This window comes from Pipra filicauda, unplaced genomic scaffold, assembly GCF_003945595.2.
Source record: "Pipra filicauda isolate LSUMZ 115617 unplaced genomic scaffold, ASM394559v2 scaffold426_size588282_pilon, whole genome shotgun sequence".
Taxonomy (NCBI): Eukaryota; Metazoa; Chordata; class Aves; order Passeriformes; family Pipridae; genus Pipra; species Pipra filicauda.
The window spans coordinates 97,156-120,755 of record NW_024104561.1 but is presented as its reverse complement, the minus strand read 5'-3'; the positions used below and the strand labels follow the sequence as shown (position 1 = coordinate 120,755).

The window sequence follows — 23,600 nt, the reverse complement described above, 5'->3', positions numbered from 1 at the left end:
TATAATGTTCAGATCACAATGTTTTCTGCATCTATCATTTTAGGTGTTGTTCTTATGAAGTTGGTGCCATATTAATAACAATCAAGGGGAACATACTGGATAAAAACATTTCTACTGTGTCCCTTACCATAAAATGCTTGTTTTGTTATTACCTTACACAACTTCCCTAAAAGAGCTACTTTTCCAGTCACTTGAAATAAAGCACCCCATATAATGATAATAAATTATCCTGAAAACTTGCCTCTCTTGGAAAGCCTGGAGTCCAACAACATCCTCTTCTGGTTCTTCATTTTTATAGAAATGAAGGCCCAGACCCTGGGGATCTTTTTTCTCAGCAGCTGTAAGACAGAGTTCTACTACTCCCTCATAGAAACGCACTAGGAAAAAATCAAAACAATTATCACTGTTCAATATTGTAGTAAATCTACAACAAAATGGTGATATCAACCACTTCTGATTTAGCAAGTAAGAAAACATAAACACTATTCACTTTATTCTGTATCATACAGAGGTTTACACCTGTACCCAAGCTGTGTGACTTACATGCAAGTTTGAACTTGGATATGAAGTTACATCAGAATGTCCTGCACAATGTGTAACACTGTACAGAGGCTGAAATCTTAAATATAGATCTAACTGTCATGGTTTTAAATTACTAGCTTCTACTGCACTGAACAGGGGTCAGAACCATCTTTCCAACAGCTTATTTGGTATAAAACCTTACCTGAAACCACATATAGCCCAAGAATTTGCCTAAAAATATTATAACCACATATATGAAACAAATGGACACTGCAATATTAAATAAGTTCATGGGAATATTTTAATATAGAAATGGTTTTTTTGGTTGGTTGGTGAACTCTAGAAAGGCTTTAAAAGAACAGGCTGGTACAGTTTAATTCTAAGGGTTATTAACTAACTGTTTATGGTAAAAGGAGTTGAAAGTTGGTAAACAAAACAAACAGAAAAGAAGATAGCATGAAAGGACACTACAGAAACTATTTGACAGAACATGATCAGTAACTGGCTCTTACCCTGCCTATATTGTGCACAAACATTAGCAAGGTCTACTTGATTGCTGATCTTCTGGTACTCTTTCAGTGACTCTCTCAGCATCTTCTCTTTTTCCATTTTGCTCTGAGCCTGTCGAGAGCGCTGAAGAAGTTCATTTGCCTAGAGACAAATCGTGGGAAAATGGAAATTATTCACAAGGGCACATCATGAATACTGGACATAAATCCAAATGGATACTGTCAATGAGTTATTATTCCAAACTTTAAAGCTGAAACAGTAGAAACATCATCCTCTCAAAAGCACTCTCTGGTCACTAAGTTTCCAGCAGAAAGACTACAACAGCAGTAGAGAGAAGGGCTGAAGACTTAACCAAGGGGTTCCCCATTCTCCTCTCACCGGTTCCTTATTTCAAATTTATTTGAAAACCTTCAAAGACCAAATTCCATTAAACTAAACACAATTATCTCTTACAAATTCCATTAAACTAAACACAATTATCTCTTTCAAATTCCACTATGCAATAGACAAAACCCAAGACCCTATGCTGAGGAAGACCTGAAATAAGAAAACATTTTATCAACATAAGAAGACAGATATACATCAGATTAAAAGTAGAGATCGTTTGAACATTACAAATAATTGCAAATGCTTCAAATAATTTTCATGTAATGTTCAGCATTAATCAACTGAAAGACACAAATATGCCCATGACTTCTCGCCTTCACTGTTTTTCGTGCTTCTGAAACTACTTGAGCATAATGACTTACAAGCTGTCCAACTTACCTCGTGTGAACATATTCTGAAGTTGTGTTTTGGTGCAGTAAAATCTGGAAGTGCACTTACCTTGGAACACACAGCATCATCAGTGCTATAAAGAAGAGGACAGATATCTTGCAAATGGGCAATGATGCCATCCACAGCAGCATTATCTCTGATGTAACAGTTTATGAGAGAAGCAATGAGTGCTCCAGTCAACTCTCTGTCTCTAATCACCAAGTCTTTAAAAGCAGTAATCTTTAGCTGTTCCTGAAGTTCCTGAAGATAGACAAAATATCATCAATTTACCAAATCTTTTACTTTTTCTGTTGTTAGAGCAGCAAAATTAATTGTTTCCAGTAATTAAAAACATACAGAACTCCAATGACTGAAGTGCACACCACAGAAATATATTACTTAAAACACACATTATATAGCAAAATGGAAAGAATAATGAAAGCACTAGATCCCTGGATGCCAAAGGCCTCCTCTTAGCAGACTTCCTCTGCCATCTTCACTATGTGTAACCTCTGTTTCAGATCTCTCCAAATAAGAATGGAACTAGTAGTTCCCCTTACTTCATAGGGCGCTGTCAGAATGCACACCCTACAAAATGAGTACGTCGTAGGTTTTAAGAATGAAAACCATTTTATTGTCATAGATTAAAAAAATGACAGATGCAATAAAAGGAGGATTTTGAAAAATTCAAGGTCTGCACACTCTTTATCCTTTTAAAAATAAATTATTTGAAGGTTATTAGTTTTTAATTTAATAGAAATATTTGCTCACATAGAGTTGCTAGTAGTGTCTATGTAGCATCTATAGATGATCGCTAACAGCATAATAACATTACAAAACCTCTAAATCTACTGAAGACAGAGGAAAATTGTTACACAGTTAGTTAACTCCTTGTCCAACACAAGATAAAAGCTGCCCAAAGCTCCCCAATGCAACAGTGTGAAGAATAACAGCTTCTGTGCACCTGTGAGATTTTAAAATTATTATTTTTATGGAAAAAGAATTCAACTTCTCAAATAGTCTGTTTTCCTATCAAGTCCTAGGACAGAATGCCTAGTATTCTAATTAATAGCTTTTTCAAGGGTAGGACACAAATTTGACATTAGCAAAGGGTGCACAGCAGTAGCACCCATAGTTCTGCAAGTTTGCTTCTTTACAAACCAGGAGAGGCTGAAAGAACTGGCATTGTTTAGCCTGGAGGTTCAAGGGGCAGTATGTGGCATCTTACTAATATTTTTGTGAAGGTCTAAAGAAGTCAGAGCCAGACTTTTCTCAGTACTGCTCAGTAAACGGGACACTACACAATGGTCAAAAGCTGAAGCAAAGGAAATTATACTTGAATATAAATCCTTTTTACTCTAAAGGTGGTTCAACACTGCAAGAAGTTGCCCCAAGACACTGTGGAGTTTCCACCTTTTGAGATATAAAAATCCATACTGGACACAGTCCTGGGCAACCTGCTCTAGTTCACCCTGCTTTGAGGGTCAACTAGATTACTCCTCCCTCGCTGCAGAGGGGGTAGACAATTTCCAGTGATTCCTTCCAGCCTCAGCTGTTCTGTGGTACATTCTGGAACCCTACCTATAAAGAAGTGCAAAGACTCTACTACCCTATTGCTCTCCAACTTCCACCAAGACTAAGGCAAAGAGTGAATTCCACTTGGTTGGAAAACATTAGTCTACCCTTCTCAGCACATTTTCCAGAATGTGCTTAAGGTGAAAACACAGTAATTTATACAACCAGACTCATTATTAACCATCAATATAAGTAAAACATAATTTATTTTAGTGACACCTCCAATTTCATAAAATTGGGTGATTAAGTCAATACTAGATGTCACACTCTTAAACACTTGCGACCTGAATAAAAATCTATATGTGGTTTAAAATTAATATAATAGTCCTTTGAGAATAACTTAGGTAGTAAAGGAAATTCAGGAGATCAGTATAAACAAATTAAAATTATATGATCCAGATCTTACCTTCTGAAGCTCACCTACAGCAACACTGAATTGGTGCTCACATAGTAACTTCCACAAAGCCAATGCCTGGCAGGTTTTGCGAACAAGCTGTTGGATGCCTTGAAGTGAAGTCTTCTCAGTTAGCTGTGCCTCAGCTGAAAAAGCAAAGACTGTCAGCAAATAACTGTTCTACATGTTTCAAATTAGTGTGTGAGTTTCTGAGGTTTTACAGCAACAATTTCCTTTCCCTCTCCATTATTGATTATTGCTGTCCAGCTCTCTTGGGAGATAGAGGCTGTTAACCCTATGTTCTTTCCCCAAAGAAACACCATCTGTTAACATTTACTTCAAGCCACACAACACAGAAGGAATAATTTCTAAAAAAGAAGTATGTTTTCCTGTGAACACACTAGATTTATACATCAGTCTTAAATTTTTGGCTATTTTTTCATAAATAGCTATTATAAATGCATGTGTGATGAACATAAAATAAATTAAAATAAATCCATACAAATTCTCTTTTTATTTGAGTACCTGTATTTAGTTCTAGAGAGAACAATTACAATTACAGCAGTGGTCAACACTATCTGCACTATCTTTAAAACAACAACTACTCCAAAAACTAGTAACATTTATATCAGATAAGATATATTAACAAAAGGATAATGTATTCATATTTATAACATGAGTGGAACATAATTGCAACAATTTATGTCTGTACTTTTGAATGCTTACAGTTCATATATGAGGAAACAATAAATACAGTGTCATTTAGCAAGCCAAAAGAGTTTATGAGTAAAGAATAAAAATGAAAAATAAAATTATTAAATGTCTACCAAATCCTACATAATGAATTAAAAAAAAAATTACATTTGCACTATTGAAAACCCAGGATTATACTCAAACAGACCATCTTCAATTCCATATACACTGCAGCAACACTTCCCAACTTGCCTGCAAGTGCTGGGCAAAAGTTGCACTACAGGAGGACATGAATTCAAATGGGCTGTGTGACAGACCTCATGTTTCTAAACAAAGTTTTGTAGACATTTTAGTGACTTTACTTTTGGCAACTTGCATTACAGTATTTCTTTTTAATAGGACATCGTGCTCACTTGTTTCATAAACTAACTGCTTAGCAATTGCTATCCTGAAAGTATAAATGGGTGTGCAGCTATTAAGCACCATAGTGAGGAGATAAAACAATCTTACGAATCACGGGCCACATTAGGAAGAAGAAAAAGGAGACAGGTAAGCATGTAAAAAACCCAGCATATCATTTAATGCAAAATTTCTGTGGAAAAAAGGCCTTTTTATTCTGAGGATTTCATAAGAAAAGTGAGGAAGACAACACCCAAGAGCACCATGCCCTCCCACTTCCTGTTCAGAAGTAATTACATACCATGATATTTCCTTTGAAGTTCTTGCTGGACCTGCTGAGAACTTCCACCATCAGGCCGCATAAAACCCAGGAGTCTCTGTTGGAGATTGGCTGGTGTGCTGAAACTGCAATTCCAAAACAAAACCAAAAAAGATGCTAATAAGAATACAAATACTGAATCTTCTAAAGATGCACCTAACAACTCATTTTTAGCATCTGAGTAGTTGAAGTGGGAGACCATAAAAACACTTCAACTGAACACAAGCATAGTATAGTTTTTCAAAAGCTGGACATTAAACACCACCAGTAAATTTACCACAATTAATAATTACCTTGGGTTTCCAAGGGCTCCTACTGTAGTAAACTGTGAATTTCTATCCAGAAATTCTTGTAAACCTTTTAGCTCTTGTAGCACACATTCCAGCACACGGGATGGAACACTGCTTTCTATCTGCAAAAGAAAGCAAACTTCTTTACAGAAAGCTGGGTTTTCACACTTTTTTCCAAAAATTTTCAATTTTAAGCTAACGCCAACTAAAAAGACAAATAAGAGGGTACAACACATAAATAGTTTAATAGTAACGGATCACTAGAAGAACACAACATTATACCACATTCGTTGAGGGGGCACACATGTGAAGAGGCAGCAGTCCTCTGAAGATATATAGTATAAGATACTACTTTCTTTACCCCTCTGAAAACTAAATCAGCTACACTTTACTATTTCCAACTCTAAACTAGAACAATGTTGAGCATTGCTAAGACATAGCATAACTGCCAAGGTCTTCCAGAGTCTCCCAGTTACCTTAGGAGGTAGGAGAAGGAAAGCTCATGTAGCAGTTAATCTGCAGTGCTAAAATTACTCAGTTGAGGATTCTATTAACAGTCACAGTCCGAAAAGATTTTGTTATTATGATAATGGACAAAAAGTTAAACAGCAAGGTGTTAGTCAGAAAAATCATGGATATTTTTTCCATAACTGCATATAACTTCCATAACAGTAATGACCATCCTAACTCACTAAAGTATTTCATTTTTAGCGTTTGTCTGGAGGGGGTATGCAGAAGCCCTACGGGGGTATGAAGGAAGAGCCATGAATAAACATGAAGAAAACCAGCCATTATCAACTAGAAATAGTAGAGATAAAATTATTTAGGTTACTTAAAAAGTTAACATTCAAAATAATAGCTCAAAAAGACATCTGACAGGACCTCAGAAGTTAAAAAGGACTTAAGACAAATACTATAAGAAACTCAGGAACACAGAATAATCTTTTACATACTGCAACAACTTCTCGATTGCCACTCTTGAAAACTCTCTCCACAACTATACTGCCATCCCAAATATTTCTGCAACACAAAACAGCTCTGTGTTAAAGCCAAGTAATTTAAGCAAGTATTTTTGCAAGTCTTCTATGTATAATCTCTTAAGAAAGAAATGGTAATGCTTTTTACTTCAAAGTCTAAAATAAGGATTTTATTTGGATGAAAACTAAATATTTAAAAAGGTAACCATTGTAAAAGTGTGAATAGTACAGATATAAATAATTAACAAAATCCCAAATTTTAAAATTTGACACTTTCAAATATTTTAACTACAGGCCAATATTACTCCCCAGAAATATAGTGCAAATAAACAAGTCTTGTAAAAAAAATTTCTTTCCTAATCAGCATGCAGAACTCTGTTCTTGCTTGAGGTGTTTAGGACTCAACACCCAGGTAGCAGAATCCTCTTTAATCCCGCTTCATTGCTCTGACTTGAGCGTTCTTTTTAGAGATTCTTAACAGAAATTACTTAAAGCCAGGATTTTGATCCTGTAAGTCCTTCTGCATTTCTGTTTCACCCTTTAATAGGAGTTTAAAACATACAGCTCATAGGTTTGAAAAATAAGAACTGCAGTTTTCAGACTTGTGCTAATGCATTTGATTGCAGGATCAATGTCTAGGCAATCTTCCTGCCCTAGGCATTCACTGAATGTATTATTATTAAAGGGGCTGCAAAGATAATGTATTATATCAACAGGTACTTCATAACGCAATATAAAAATGCACTTTACTGATTTCAAATTTAAATGATATTAAAACAGAATTTAACATCCAATAAGCATTACTGGAAAGAAAAACTATGAAACAAATTGAGTGACAGGATCCTCACCCTATAATACGAGCAAAGTATATGCAGATGCCGTTGTGTCTTCCAGAAAATACTATCTCGGGACCCATCATTCCGCTAACAGATGCACCAGGGTGAGACATGGAATTCCCAGCAGGATATACGGGAGTTGACACAGCAGGAGGTTGGAAACCTTGGGTAAAAATTGGTAAATATTACTCATTTGAATGTCAATAAAAACCCCCAAAACCAAACAAATCTGTTTCTCCAGATAAGGAAAAGATGTTACCTTGTCCAGATGTCAAAAAGCTAGGATTAGGATATGGACTATCAACAGTCAAAGGGGAACCTAAAAAGGGAAAAGAAATAAAGATGAGTTTCCTAAAAACAATCAAAAAAATAAACCAAAATCTAACCCATAAAATACCTGTGCAAAAGCAGCAAAGTTTTATTTATAGTTAAGTATCAAATTGCACTAATTTCTTATCAATCCAACACTTCACAAGTGAATCCCAAATAGACACAGTTCCTTCAAGAGCAGCTATTTGGCTTTTTTTCCCAGAATTTATGTGTAATTTATTGCATGCCTGCTGTTCTGTGCACTGAATGTAATACTGTTTGTGTACTTTTTGTTTTTCCTCACCTTCTGACTGCTCCCACTCCTGATATGGGCATATATTCTTAAAGCATGCGCCTTCAGTCATTTAGATCTTTTGAAATAATATCAATTTTACCTTCTGAGCGCTCAATTGAAAGACATTGACATTATTATCCTTCATTTTTGCATAGGGCAGACAGACAAACACTACAGCAACACTGTTAACTTGCTACACTAAGGCTGAGCCTCAAATCCAGCTATGAAAACCAACCCTCCTGCAACTGAAGTCTGAATACCTAACTTAAGTCCCCAAAATATGAGGAATGTGCCATCATCAAACCAAAACATATGTGAACAAAAATGTCCTTGTACCAGCAGCAAGTAAGGTGATCTATCACAGAAAAGGCCAGAAAACTGGCACTCTGAAAGTTTGACTTTTATAAAACAATTCTTGCCTAATTCACTGCAGTTCTCTCAACTTGGCAACACACAATATCTCAGAAAATAATATGGAGCCAATGCATTCTCAGAGCACATTATATGTGCTAAGCAAAGCACAAATTTGCAGAAAAGCAGCATGCAAATGCATGATTAGACTTTCAACAGTGTGACAAAGATGGAACCAAGTTAAAGGTGCCTGGCCTTTGAATGCTACTGTTATTGCAATGTAGTGTCACATGCAAAATTATGAGGTGTTTTAATGAATTTCTGTCAGCACTGTCTGACCCACCACATGGGACATCCACAATATCAGAATCTTAATTTCACATGACAATTCTCTACCCTTTGAGCAAACCGAGAAAGTAGTAGCAGAAGAATGGTGCCATCTTCCACCTGGACCTGTTACTGAAGCAAAATGGAAACATGTGCTTTGATACTATGTTTGAAAGAGGCATATATGACAGAATATGATAAAAAATATCTGAACATTTAGACTTGGGAAAAGTACATTTACTTGTAAAATGAATCCCTTTATTGATTACAGAGATTCCTCTCATTTCCCCCACACCTTACTTTCATTCTCAGTTTCCTCCTAGCACCTGTTCTCCCTATAGCTGCTGTTCTCTCCAACTCAGTTTTAATTTTGCATTTTTATGCCTTGCCTCAGCTCCTGCCCACTCTGCTACTGTTCTACACCATAAAGCCTGGAAAGTGATGTCACTGATCCATTTAAAACAGCCACTCTTCTAAGTGTTTAAATAGTAGTTAAGAATTCTGAAAAACACGGTCAACTGTTTTTCCAAAACTTCATCCCAGTTCAGCATATCTTTGTTCAATACTTAGGAATTTGGATATATGTAAAAAATGGTACTGATATGGAACTTCTTTGCGTTTCAGGCAAACAAGTTTATTTCCCAAGTCTGTTGTGCAAAACTGAATGCCACATGTCAGATAAGGGTAGGGGATCTTCTACATTAGTAAGTTCTTGATAAAAAATAATAATTAATTCAATTCAGTAATTCAGAGTTTCAAATTCATCATTATGTTTTTTTTTTAAAACTCCTCAAAATCTGGAGTAAACACACATTAAGGGACACTTTCCAAAGCAACTGTAGAAATTTAACTGAATTTGAGAATACAAAAAGGTCTCCACTCCAATAACCATAAAGTTCTGAGGAGAAACAATAGGCACTTTACTCATTTGTTGGAGGGACTGAAGATTGAAGCAGAAACCAAATGTTGAAGCTAGAGCACTGTCCTAGTTAGGACAGCTGAGATCAGTTCATCACTGGATGAGTGTAAACCAAAACTGTGTATTCTATAGTCTTCCATGCCATTTCCCAGAAACCGTTATCAATGAACCATTTACACCATCTGCACACAGAGCCTGACTCCTCAGGTTATAAACTAGGTGCTAAGAGACCTGCCAGATAGGAGTTGCTCTTGTCCTCACGCCCATTAAGGAACCCCCCACCCTGAGGGAGGTACTGGGTATTTCTGCCTGAACTGGAGGATATATAATCTTGGAGTCTTGGGACCTTTTTAACCACTCCTGGGATCCAGAGGAAGACTGCAACCACCACTTTTGACCAGACTGCAACCACCACTCTTGACCAGACTGCAACCACCACTCTTGACCAGACTGCAACCACCACTCTTGACCAGACTGCAACCACCACTCTTGACCAGACTGCAACCACCACTCTTGACCAGACTGCAACCACCACTCTTGACCAGACTGCAACCACCACTCTTGACCAGACTGCAACCACCACTCTCACCAACAGGTTTTCCCCTCTCCTTTTCCTTTGGACTCAGGGGGCCCAAAGAACACCACTCTGTTCATGCCCCAGGGTGTTGGGTTATATATTTGGGTTTTGTGGGTTAAAACCAATTGTTTGTCTCTATAATCGTACTTATTGTATTATTTTATTAAATTGTTATTCTGACTTATAAGCTCTCTTTTGAGTTGAGTTCATTTCCCCTGCTGGTTTACCTTTAAACCAGCACAAGCATTTACAGGGAGAAATCACTCCAAACAACTATCTCACTTCTTGATCAAAATTTCTCCTTTCTCATAAACAGTATCTGAAGAGGTATGACAATGACACTGCAGGATGATATACAGCAACCAACTACGGTTTGTAAAGTTTGAACTACACTATTGATAAGTTGTTCTCTGGTTGCTGAGATGATTCTGGCAACAACAAACATATACCTTCTGCACAGTATCTCAACAGACTATATGCAATGTGGAGACAGTTTGAGATAACATGACCCCCCTCACTAAGCCCAAAAATCTCTCAAGAGAAACAGAAAAAACTCCTGTCATTAACTAACCAGTGAGTGAAAAAACAAAGTCTATTTCAAACAAAAAGAACACAGGTACTTGTGAGAAGACAAAACACATACGTAATGAAGAAAAATCTGTCCAAAACCATGAAATGCTACGTACCGGCAGGAACTGGAGAACCCAGAATAGGTCCAACATTACTTGGAGGAGGCAGAGCTGATGGAAATCTCATTTGTGCTTCTCCACCATACCTAAAGTTTACATACAAAACCAAAAATTCCTAACATGTCATACACAGCCCATTCAATTCTCACGCCTTTAACAGCAATTTTGGGGTACTTTTAAAATTGGGAATAAAAATTGCAGCATAGCCTTAAAGAGAAATTTACCAGTTCTCAAAATCAGGCTTATGCTTTAGTATCTTTTCAAGGTTTGCTGCTACTGGAAAGCAGAAAGAAGGGCATAGCTGAGAAGACCTATGCTTGCCCTTCTATCATCCACAATATATCATCCCCGCACTCAAAGAATCAACAACAAAAAACACCCCAAACCAAACACCCCAAACTTTTTTTTTTTTTTACTCCTGGCTACACACCTTGTGAGGACACCCAAGAGACCCACAACATGGAGCATTTTTTTACAAGGATAAATAGTGGCAAGACAAGAAGAAACGGTTTTAAACTAAAAGATGAGAGATTTAGCAGATGAAAATACATCTATCTGCATGATATCAAGGATAATCAGTACTTAAGATACATGGATTACAAATTCATCCTCCAGAATGGAAGCCCATACTTCGTCACCTAAATTGTACTGAAAAAAACCAACAAAAAATCCCCCCAAAAATCCAAACCCTGAAAAATAGTAACTGAATTGCCCCCACTCAAAGAACCAACAAAAACCATCTGCCCACCCCACTAAAAGACATGCAACACCAAAAAAAAAAAAATAAAAAAAAATCGACACATATGACCAAAAGCCACCAGGCCCTGAACAGCACCATATTTCCTTAGTGCAATGGTGAACAGCAAAAACTACAATATGTTAAGAATAAAACACCAAACCATACAAAAAACCCCAACCAAACCCCTACAAAATTAAAAAACCTTGTCCTGTCTTTTTCCAGCTGCCTGAGTTGGTCTCATTAAAGATATTACTACACTCTACGCTTCTATCAATTGAGATACTGTGAAATATATGTAAAGTGCATTTCAAGCAGACTAAACAACATTTTCAATAGCCTCCTCTGCACATAGAATACAAACATCCAAGAGGGGAACTAACAAGAAATCACCATTACAGAAAGCTTTCTTTGTTGATGAGCCCTAAATTAGTGCAAAGGGATATTCTATTAGATTTAACAATCTACACTCCTTGTAAAACTAGGCTCACTCAAGTAGCAGGTTAAAAATCCTGTACAAGTGGCTGTAGTGATCCTGAGCATAATATTCAGAACAATATACAGAATTGAAACTTACCTGAAGAATGCTCGAGTAGCCCAGGCAGATACTTCTCTATCATATGCAGCATTAGAACAGGCCAAAATAAGGCAAGTGGCGCAGGCCTGATCCTCCTAGAGCATACTATACTGTTAGTGTGGTGTCTTATATCAAGTTCATAAGAAATGTATAGAAGTTACACTCGCTCAGTAACTAAACTTGTTGTTGTTTGCCTTAAACAAAAACACCCAAACCAATTATACACATTTCTACTGGCCTTAAAATGTAAAATGCAAAAACTTGTAGTGGTAGGAATTCAACTTTTTTTAGAAAATCTTCTACCCCTACTCTTAGATGACCTTCTCTTCTAAACTAAGAATTGCATTATACTTCTGCATGCAAGACATATAAGAATTTCAGGGAAACTTTAATTTTTAGATACCATAAAATGAGAAGTTATTTCTCATTATGCAATTTAGTTTTATGTAGACAATAGAAAAGGAAAAGCTACTACTGTAATTGGTAAATGAAGTGTTGACTAAAAGTTTACAGCAACAACAAAAAGACGCTAAAGAAAGTGATTTAGATAAATATAACAAATCTTCCATAACATGTCAAAAGCTCTTCTTACCTGATGCAACTTGAAAAATCTTTCAATCTCTTCTCCATCTCCACCTATATTACTAACAAGCAGATGCCGCAGCTGGTCGACAGGTCTGAGTTTATGAAACATAAAGCTTCCCTAAAAATAAGGCAAAGTAAGTTAGAAAAAAAGCTGTCTTTACTCTGCCCATTCCAACATGCCTCCCAGCGATGTTATATTTAGCTTTCTGAGTTTTCCTCCACTGGATCAAAACATAACTGGTGCCTGAAGTCCAGTTTGACTAGCGAGTCTAGGAAAGGCAGGCAAAATACTGCAATGGCTATAAACTCTCCACAGTGTTCTTATTTTGCTGGTTTTAGCCCAACACAAATATAAACATACAGCATGTATATGCAGAAAAGAAAGGCTTTCTGTATCTTGTAAACCCTTAGAACTGCCTGGAAAAAAAAAATGCCTGAAGACTTCAGGGTATGGTAAGATTTTACATTCAATCACCTTACCTGCTTCCAATAACAGTTCCTAACTACTGGAAAGGTTTCAGTTAATGCTCTTCACAAAACAGCTGCTCTGCTATTAAACAAATGCAACTTGCGGGTCTAGAAGTTGCAAGACATTAATATTTAAACATTTTCTTTTTTAAATGGCCCATTGTGTCTAAAATATTGGTAAATGTAACCAGAATAGAAAAGTACAGAAGTTAGCTTCTTTACTTTTGTAACCTTTTTGGGACTTTTTCTATGACAAATAAGAAATTATTTATTCAAATCTCAATTGCCAACAATATTTACTTGAACTATATTTTCTAGGCAGCCAGCGACTGTTTCAATGTTATATAATCAAAAGCATAACCACGGTTAAAAGAACTTCCCAGATGATTTGTATCTACATGGGTTTCCTGGAGACCAACAACTTTTAATACACTGTACAAGAGAAGTTGGCCTAAAAACTTTGAGTAAATTTAAAACAGGTAGAGATGGTTGTAGCAATCTTCCTCCTTATTCATTCTCATGTTCATAACACAATCCTTAAAACATATCTAAGATGAATGTATAGGTTTAGATGAGTTGTCCAACTTTATACTTATTCTTCTGATTACCTACATCAAGCAACATAATACTCACCTGGGCTGAAAGCAGAACAAACTTCTTAGGTGGCAGCATGTGTTGTTGCACAACAACAGGTGAGTCAGTTATTGGAATAATATCTTTATTTAGTGGTGTTACAATCTTCTGAACTTTAAAGTCATCAATAGCGGAAAGAGCCCAAGAATGTCCATCAACACGGGTGGTCATCTGAACAATAGATAGATAATATTCAAAGTTTGGTAACAAACATGGATTTTGCACATCCATGGTAATATTTTACTATTTATTGAGGAGGACAGAAAATCAGAATGGGAGAGATTTCAAGCATGGAGAGACGTTTATGGAGCTTGAATGGACTGATACCTTATTGGACTGATTGTTATTCCCCAGTTCATCATTGGTTTTATATTAAGTTAAGTTTTATATTAGGTTTTATATTAGGTTTTATATTAGGTTTTATATTAGGTTTTATATTAAGTTTTATATTAGGTTTTATATTAGGTTTTATATTAGGTTTTATATTAGGTTTTATATTAGGTTTTATATTAGGTTTTATATTAGGTTTTATATTAGGTTTTATATTAGGTTTTATATTAGGTTTTATATTAGGTTTTATATTAGGTTTTATATTAGGTTTAAGTTTAATGTACCCCAATGTTATTCCACTCTCAGATTTTCCCGCCAAAAGTTGTTTACTCCCCTGTTCTCCCCTGCTTTCCCGCTCCTCTGCCACTGATTAGCTGAGAGTTGTCGCAGTGCAGAGTGAGCCCCCGTTGGTCCCTTCCCTTGGATACCCATAAGTTACACCTGTAAGTTACCCTGTCTCCCAATCCTGTCTCACCCTTGGTTGTCAATCCCATGCTCCACCCCAGTTATGAATCCTCCCCTCACTATATAAGTCCCTGTTTGCCTTTAATAAACTGGCATCGCACCCAGACTTTCAGCTGTGTCTGAACCCTTTTGTGTGGTGCCGCGTCCCTATCCCTTTTTCCCCTCGGGCCGTGGCAATTTATCATTTAAATTACACAGAATAGATTCTGCTCTTGACACCAGAAAACCCAAGGAAAATATGCAAGTTATTGTATTGTCTAACAGAAGGCTACCACCAAATTTACAGCTGTATATACACTGCTGGTTTTAGGAGAAACGGAATAATATACTGCTTCTTTTGGGAGACAGGGATAGTGTTCTACATTTAAATGTAAAACAACTTGCAAAGTAAGGCTGCTACAATATAAACACCAACCATCTGCTAACCATATCAGAACTAAGTACCACAAATATCATGAATTTAAATTATTTCTTAAAGAATCAAAATAACCTGTAACTGAATCACAAAGGTTTACAAGACTTTCACAGCTGGCAGCAGTACTTTAAATATAACTCAAGAAGAGACATACACTGGTGAAGACATTGCAGAAAACTATGTATGCTAACAAGGAAGAACTGTTGCTCAAGAACAGGCTGCAGTTTTGTTCAGAAAACTTACCCATCTGTCACTGTCAGATGCCTTGGGAAAAAAGAGATGTCAGCACTTGGGATACATATACCTAGGTTTTTGCAGGGAAGGGGTCTGGAGTAACTATAAAACTCCTTTGTAAGTTATTAATTAAAACAGAAGAAAAGCCAAAACCTGACTTTGAAACTTTTAGCTTATACAGTCCTCCCATTCACTCCAACTCCACTACTCTTTCAATAAACGCTATTTTTGACATGTCACTCCTCTACTTCAGTAGAAGACTTGAAACTTCTTTCAGAGATGGAATACATGAAACGTTCTCCTTGAACCAAAACGTAAGGCAAATTAGCCTCTCCAAGCCCCTCTTACAAACCCACTTATGTAACAATTAAGAAAAAGAAAATCAGAGAAAAACTCCTATAAAATAATTAAGAGATTAATCATATGTGACATTTAATGAAGATATGGCGTATCAGTTTAAGTAAAGAATCCTGAAGCTTCTAGTGCCTACATTTTAAACAATCTTTACCAAATTTTATCCTCATCAACAAAAACCTCTAAGGGCTGTGGAACATGCTTTCCTGTGCTTGTGCAGAATACGTAGCATGCTATAGACAACAGTATTTTCAAATATATACAACTTCTAAGTCAAGTCTTAGAAGTTAAGGTAATTTTTTTTGATACATAGCTTGCATTAAGCTAGAAAAGTATGTCCGAACTAGGATGTCTACTGAGAGACTCATTCACAGAACGGTCAACTACCTTTTTTCTTTGAAGCATTATTGATTAGTAGCTTTCTAACTCACAGAACTTTTCTGTGAATTACCCACTTCTTGCAGACAGTATTATTCAAGCATCTGTTATTAGAAAAGAAAAAAATAATACCTAGATTTCATCAAAAACCTATAGAAGTTAGATTTATACCTGTGTTTCCATCATTGGCTTTTGAAAAGGAAAAGAATCATGATTGACACACCACAGGATGTCATTATCCTCATTTTCTGAAGCTGCCATCAGCAGGACCCCTAGCAAGAAGAGGAACAGTAAGTCTGTTAGAAGACAGTATTAGTCTATTAGAACAGTATTAGAAGTAATAATCATCCATAAAATTCAAAACTCATTAATTCATTCTTAAACTAGCAAAAATCAATCTGTAAGTAGTTATCATACAATTTGAGCAGCAAATAATATCTCCTGAGTTTGTACGTCATAAGGTTCTTCAGAAGGTCACTTTTAACACCACCTCCTATCTAAAATGTAAATAAAAGTGAGCCTAAAATGGGTAGAACGTGCCTCAAAAGAGTTTATGCAGATGGATGAGAAAACATCCAGAAATGACTTCAAAGCAAAAAATCAGTACATATGACCAAAAGGGTCAGCAATATAGAGATATTTGCCCCCTGCATTTCTGCAGCACTTTTAAAAATTGAGCCTACCATCAGAAATGGCATAAAGCTGGAACCACCTGGCAGCTGTTCAGTACCTTGTAAGGGCCACACTTAGAGCTTTCGGTTATTCCCACCGCTTCAAGCTCCCCAATACAAAAACAGTGTAACAGTGACTGTCACCCCCCCAAAAAATTAATTTCATTTAAGCCGTGTTCCACCACTTACCTTTGCTATAAAGAGCTCTGTGAACCTTTGAGGGCTTCTCTACATTAGAGGAAGCTGAAAATCCAGGTGGCAAACGAACATGAACCAAAGTTAACATAGAAGGACGAGCTGTTGGATGCTTAAATTGTGAAGTACTAAAATACAGTCGGACACCTGAAAAAAAGATAGAAATAGGTCACAAATTTGCTAAACTGTGCAGATACTGTTTATTAGTTTAAACAGAGGGGAATTAGCACTGCTTTTTTACCTGCATGGGTGATTGCTAGTAGTTGACAGTCTATGGATTCAGAATTTTCAATTACTGCTATTTGAATAATAGGTTTAAATACAGAACGATCTATTGTTCTGAAAAACAAAACAAAAAAATCCCATACACTTTCAATCCAAAGAACTAGGCAAACAACATTCTTCAAAACGGTAGTATGAAACTACTGGCCTTATAGGAAGCCTCTTATATTACAATTGTCATGAACATACCTGGCAATGCTCCCTGCAGCAGAAACTATAGCATTTTGTGAAAGAGAAGTAACCCTGGTCATTCCTTGACCATCTTGCCCCAAATCGTAAACCTGCAATTCAATAATACAGCTTACTGATTTAGGAATGAATTAATAAATACAGCCTCACTTACCAAGCAGAAACTCACGCTGCATTTTTATTTTATATTCATGTTTCCATATAATTGAGGCTACTCTTTCCTTAAAAGTACTTTAAGTCTTTAGCACACACTTTGTTAGAAAAAGATCAACAGAAATAATGTCCTGACATACATACAGACAATTCCCAGGTATTGAGGAAAACTTAAAAAGTTACATACACGTTATTATACACATTAGCAACACAGCCACAGTCATAAGAAGTCACATACTTGCAGGACTCCTTTTTCGGAGCGGGTGTACAAGATATTTCGAGAGTTGTCAATGGCAATTTGAACCACAGGATCTGGGGAGGATGGGGAAAAGGTAGAACCAGAAAATTAACACTTGATTTGGTGAAAACAAGTTTAGAATACCTAAAATATAATTAATTGTAAGTTAACAAAAACTGCAGTCTCAGGACTCCTACTGGAAGTGATTTAAAACAGAAATCAACTTCACACAACTGTTAGTAAACCAAAAAAAAAAAAATTGTCTAATTTTTCACTAAGCAGTAAAACAGGGTAAGATTATTTACTTATAGATTCTTGGTGTTCACGCTGATCCCACTAAGCACATATTAGTTTTGTGATACAGATCACTAACTGTAGTCTGAAATGCCAAATTTTTCAGGCTTTGCTATCTAGATCCTGAATTAGACACACAAACAATCTGTATACAACTACAAAATTATTTCATAATAATTACTGCAAATTTCATTGGCAATCATTCAATGCTATGAGTAAGCAAACTATTCAGTCTGACTTCTTGGTAGTATCATTTTAAAAGGTTACATCAAATTATTGGCTAAGCCTTTAAAATCAGTACTTGCCATCCTCTGAGAATGTGAACTGTAGCAATGAAGGAACAAGGAAAGACAGCACGCTCTTTGAATGGTTTATTTTTCTACAGCGCTGACTAAACCAGCCTGCTTCAGCCTACAATTTAAAACAAATACAGCATTGAAAAAAAAAGCAAAACAATTCCAAACTAGTAGCAATATTAAAAAAGCTGTTCACAGGATAAGTATGAAAACAAGTAAAAATCTAACTACTTTGATTTAATTTCACAAGTATGTATTATTCAATTGAAAGAAAAAAAGTGACCATTAAAAGGAAAATTTTGCATAAAACATTGTGCATATGTCACAATTTGATTTTAACATGACTAAGATTGCACTGTTACTCCCTACGTAACTACTGCTTCTTCAAACAAAACGCATCTACATTAAGATATCAGAGCTGTTGTGCAACCAAGCCATGCAACACAATCATAGAAGCAAAAAGATTGCAAACTTGACACCTTCTAGAATTCCTATTGCTTATATCCCAAAACAATGAAACAATGAAAAACGCCTGTGTGTAAAACCCACAGTCAGGTACCAAACACCATACCTGGTATGCTACTTCATATAAGCAGCCATCTTTTCCAGCCAAAAAGATGCGCCCGTTATCACTGGAGGTAATTGCCAGGATGTAGGTATTGTCGGTAGGGAGTGAATACAGAGGATCTGGTAGCAGCTGCATTCCTCCAGACATGCTGTCATTGAGTGATCCAGTACCTCAGATAAACAAACAAATAAAACCTCTTTAGATTTTAAGCTGTTCTAATAAATATTACAGGTCCGTGACAAGAAACATTTCAAGAAGCAGGAAAAATCACACCATATTTCAAAATTAGTAAACATATTCTGGAATAGCTTTTGTCCAAAGTGAACTGCAGAGGAACAAATCCTGTTTTTTAAGAAAATAAACATTCTTTGTAAGTTCCCAAGTAAGGAAATGCAATGTTTTTCATTTCTATACGTCACCTCCTCTAAATTGCAACAAGTCCAAAACACAGGTTTTTACATATTATCTCTTTCACACCAACACAGTATTAAAAAAGCAAAATGTTACTTTTTCCAAACAATTTTTTCTCTCTATTAATATATATGGCATAAAAAAACAGGTTCTCAATTTTTGTGGTAGGAAAAATTAGCAGGAAATTTGTGGTAGGAAACGCCAACAAAGTTAATAAACTGTATTCACTAGTTTCAAGATTCATTTCTTCTCTCCCCCTCCAACATGCTGTTTAATTAACAGGATTACCTGTTTCAAAAGCTCTTTTTATGTTAACTAGGTGAGTAACAAAACTCAACACTTCTCATGGAGTTCATAATCCAGCAAGTGTACACACCATAAAAATTACTTCCCCTGTTTGTAACACAATTTAAAGATTTAAAAACTAGCAAGGGACTTAGCAAATGTTTGGGGTTTGGTTTTATTTTTTGAATGACTACTAATAAAGTTGCCATGTGTATTTGTTAATACACAACTGGAAAGAATGGAGAAAAGAGAATTACCTGGTTGTATATTAGAACAATGAAGCCCTAAAATCACAATGTCCACTGGTGTAGCCAGAACAAGTAAGTGTCGTACGTGAGGCTGGAAGATACCTAAATAAAGGAAGAAGAGAAAATTTAGTTTGCAGCCTGCCCTGAGATCACATGATGTAGCCAATGTATCCACTAGAAAGCCATATCAACTGATTAGAGGGAACAATCATATGTAAAACCTAAAGATGTGTGAAAATCTAGAATTTGAAAGGAATATTCAGCCAGCAGTTCATGAAATACAGGATCTTTAAAACGACATTTTTCTTACAAACATACTTCTTTCAAACTCAACCCTCTCGCCAATTCAACTTTGACTTCGGTGTAATTTAGGCAGTAGCTACCAAAATAACAGGGAGGGCTAGAAACCAGGATCCCATGGAAGTTACTGCTTGAACATGTAAATTTATGAACCATATAAGTGTTGGAGCATGATGTGACAAAGAAAAAAAAAAGGCAAGCTTATCAGCATAAATAACTGGTGAACCATACTATGTTTAATATATATAGTTAGCAGTAATAAACCAGTTATAGTTAATACTATATTATTTTTGGCTTGTAATTAATTTTATAATGTTTCTAAAACTGATGTCTCTTGTGTGTACATATATACACATACACAAACCAGAGATTTTCACATATCATAGAATCACTGAGGCTGCAAAAGACCTCCAGGTTGAGACTGAACACCTCATCAACTAAACCATAGCACTAAGTGCCACATCCAGACGTTAATACATATGCATGTTCATATATATGGATAAGTATAAAATAAGACATTTTATTTTATATTAATGCATATTTCATTAGATTATTAATATAGAGTATAAAATATAGGTGCACATATATAAAGTATATAAAAAATATATGGAAGGTTCAGTACTGCTTAATTCTAATCACTGTCATATATTCCTTACCTGCCTTTGGCTTTACAAGACCCACTGCAAGAATAGTTTCACTAAGGCCATCAAAATAAGCCAGATCTCCCCTGTCAACAAACAAACAGACAAAAAAAACCCTGCATAAAATTTGTCATGTAGTATCACATAATAACAAAGTAAATAAAATCAGATTGTTTATATTTTAAAAATGACTAATACTTGTGTAACACGCTGAAACCATCTACATCTTTCACTCTCGGTGAAAGCAGGTCCAGCAGAACGGAATAACAGAGAAGTTTCACAGCAAAACTATGCAGTCATTTAAGCTGCCTGAAGCCCCTATAGTTGAATTTCAAACCTGAAAGCCAACTGCAGTATTTTATATTTTTGTGTTTTGTAAATTCATACTGTGAATTATATGATGCAGCATCTCAATGCTGATTAACATCAAGAGGAAGAAGTTACGTGGGAGTTTTTTTGCCCCATGAAAACTATCTGAAGCACAAAGTTCCAGTTTCTTCCCTACCATGTACCATTAACACCGTGCGGTGTTCTTTTCTTTGGGGAATGTATTTGATACACTCTGACACAATGTAAATGTAGAGAGGAGCTAATCTGAACTTCAATCTTCTTAGAATGCAACACTGTACACAAAGCAATTCTTACTAAAAGAGTTCCTTCTATATAGGCAAATAAAGAAGCAAACCCACAAATTAAAAACTTATCAATGCCATTTGAAAATACAATGAACTTATTTTCAGTTTTATGCATCCATAAAAGAAGCAAGGGAGGAGAGGTTCAATAACAATACTTTGAAATACTAATGCTGTATTACTCACCATTGTGGGAATGACTGGTCACTGTACATGCATCTCAGTACTTACTAAACCTACTTAAAAAATTAGGCAACTAGAATAATTTTTTTTCTACTTTTTTGGCACAAGCAAAGCTCCAGCGTAAATACTGCAGTAACTTTAGAATATTAGCTAGTCTAACCCTAAGAAAATGCATTTTCCTTTCTCTCATCTGTAGATGATTTGGCAGCAACATTACTAACTCTTACAGATCTTTAAATACTTATTATTCAAAAGTTTTAGTAAAGCCTAAGAGGAATCAAGATCAGTTAAACTGAACAGCACACCTCTGTGCTGCCAGTAAACAATCTTCCACCACTGCAATCTCTTAACTCTGCTATAGGACAAATAAAACATAATCAGGAATGTGTTCTCTACATACCCGTCTTCATAGTTCCACATAAAGATGTCACTGTCGATGGTCAGCCAAGCTCTGCTGATCTCTGGAAATACTCCCATCATACAATTGCACTGCATATCTAAAGCACTGCTGATGTAAGGATTAAATGCATTTTGGGTAGCAAAATCCTCTTTGGAGCATTTAAAAAAATCCTATTAATTAATATGCAGTAGTACAGAAACGGTGTACCATATACTTGAAAATTCTTCATACAATAACCAATTCCACCAGGAACTCTACACAAATGGACCATTTGGAGCGCTATGAAGAGAACCTGAACAACATAAAATTTTCTTACTGGGAGTCTGTCAAGAAGATTGGGGAAGAAGAACATGGAGGAAAGAAATTTGTTTCTAATATTACTGCTTACCAATCTAACATATTTTTTTCATAAGGATACGTCCAAACTGCTCCACTAGCTCTGGTGGAAGTGGGACTCTGCGGACTGAGCTGATCTCTGGAAGATTAGGTATTGACAGCAAACCTGGTCCTTGTAAAGGATAATCCATATCCGACATACCAGAAACAGTAGGGCTACCTGCAAGTAAGAATAAAAAATGATCAAATGCCTTGATGCTACAGAGACTTTAAACATATAAATACCACTACTCACAAGATACATGTGAACAAAGATTTCTGTAAGTAGAACCATGAACAATAAATCTAAACTTTAAATCAGACAAGAGCAAACAGGTTTGCAGACAAACTGTTAGAACAACTCATCTAGACCCCAGCCTGCTCCTTACCCCCTTTTTTTCCATGACACTTTCCAGCCCTTTATTCATTGTATGGCCAGATACATACTAGAAGAACCCAGGAGCATATCCCTTCACCTAGAAAAGGTGATCTGTACTCCCAGTACCAAGTCAAAACACCCATGTACACCCATTATTTTATGTGACGCGTATCCATGATGCTGTCAGGGCAGTTACACTCTGGCCATACACACCACAGCAGAAAACAGATACTCTTCGTATGCATCCAGACACTCCTGGACGTATATTAATTATACACCTACAGCTCTAGAGTGCCTCTTCACAGCCCACTTTGCCAAACAGTCAGCACTAATGGAGAAATGCTGCCTTGATGTGTTAAGGAAGATAAATGTTTGAAAAGACGTATGCCTCACATCACACCCATGTGTGACACAAAGCTAGAGACAAACTAAAGCCGAAGAAGAGCTTTCCAGGCTGCTTGTAACTTAGGGATGGGCGCACGGGCTACCACGAGAGCATCCTGCACGAGATTCCCAATAGGCAGAACAGAAAACTAGCGCCGTTTTCTTCACCTTCTGGAGGGAAAGGAGGCAGATCCAGCCCAGTGCCCCCGCAGGGCTCACCGCCAGAGCTCCCACCCGCGCACCGAGGCTGTGACGGAGCAGCCCCTTAGACCCGGCCCGGCCCCAGCACGGCCCGCGCGCGTGTCTGCCCGGGCAGCGCCGGCCGGGGCCGCCCCGCGGTGGGTCCTGGGGGCTCCGGGGGCAGCGGCACCCGAGCAGAGCCCCCTCACTCACCGGGCGCCGGCACCGCCAGCAGCTCCGACAGGTCCGGGTAGCAGCGGTCGTCCTGGATCTGCCGGTCGATGATGCGACCGGCCGCCTCCAGCGCCTCCTGCGCGGCCGGCGCCGCGGGGCTCGTGGCCGCGGGCATCGCGATCAGCGGCGGCGATGGCGACACTCCCGCG

At 36.9% G+C, this 23,600-nt stretch overlaps 1 protein-coding gene across 2 annotated transcripts in view; it reads right to left on the bottom strand.

Moving 5' to 3' along the window:
* The window catches only part of NUP155 (nucleoporin 155), a 30,963-nt gene extending 7,363 nt beyond the window's left edge, over nt 1–23,600 (bottom strand). The window contains exons 1-26 of one of the 2 annotated variants that reach the window (XM_027734115.2): nt 23,431–23,600; nt 22,318–22,455; nt 21,900–21,996; nt 20,700–20,770; nt 19,753–19,845; nt 18,803–18,969; nt 18,241–18,346; nt 17,642–17,715; nt 17,251–17,342; nt 17,021–17,118; nt 16,774–16,926; nt 16,085–16,185; nt 13,738–13,908; nt 12,644–12,754; nt 12,052–12,146; nt 10,736–10,824; nt 8,623–8,685; nt 7,531–7,590; nt 7,284–7,434; nt 6,412–6,478; nt 5,462–5,580; nt 5,151–5,254; nt 3,770–3,903; nt 1,858–2,049; nt 1,035–1,173; nt 242–377 (exon numbers count right to left, since the gene is read on the bottom strand). In XM_027734115.2, the coding sequence (XP_027589916.1) occupies nt 242–377; nt 1,035–1,173; nt 1,858–2,049; nt 3,770–3,903; nt 5,151–5,254; nt 5,462–5,580; nt 6,412–6,478; nt 7,284–7,434; nt 7,531–7,590; nt 8,623–8,685; nt 10,736–10,824; nt 12,052–12,146; nt 12,644–12,754; nt 13,738–13,908; nt 16,085–16,185; nt 16,774–16,926; nt 17,021–17,118; nt 17,251–17,342; nt 17,642–17,715; nt 18,241–18,346; nt 18,803–18,969; nt 19,753–19,845; nt 20,700–20,770; nt 21,900–21,996; nt 22,318–22,455; nt 23,431–23,566 (2,957 nt within the window). In that variant the 5' untranslated portion in view covers nt 23,567–23,600. The remainder of the gene's footprint in view (nt 1–241; nt 378–1,034; nt 1,174–1,857; nt 2,050–3,769; nt 3,904–5,150; nt 5,255–5,461; nt 5,581–6,411; nt 6,479–7,283; nt 7,435–7,530; nt 7,591–8,622; nt 8,686–10,735; nt 10,825–12,051; nt 12,147–12,643; nt 12,755–13,737; nt 13,909–16,084; nt 16,186–16,773; nt 16,927–17,020; nt 17,119–17,250; nt 17,343–17,641; nt 17,716–18,240; nt 18,347–18,802; nt 18,970–19,752; nt 19,846–20,699; nt 20,771–21,899; nt 21,997–22,317; nt 22,456–23,430) is intronic. The other variant, XM_027734116.2, reaches the window with a different exon arrangement.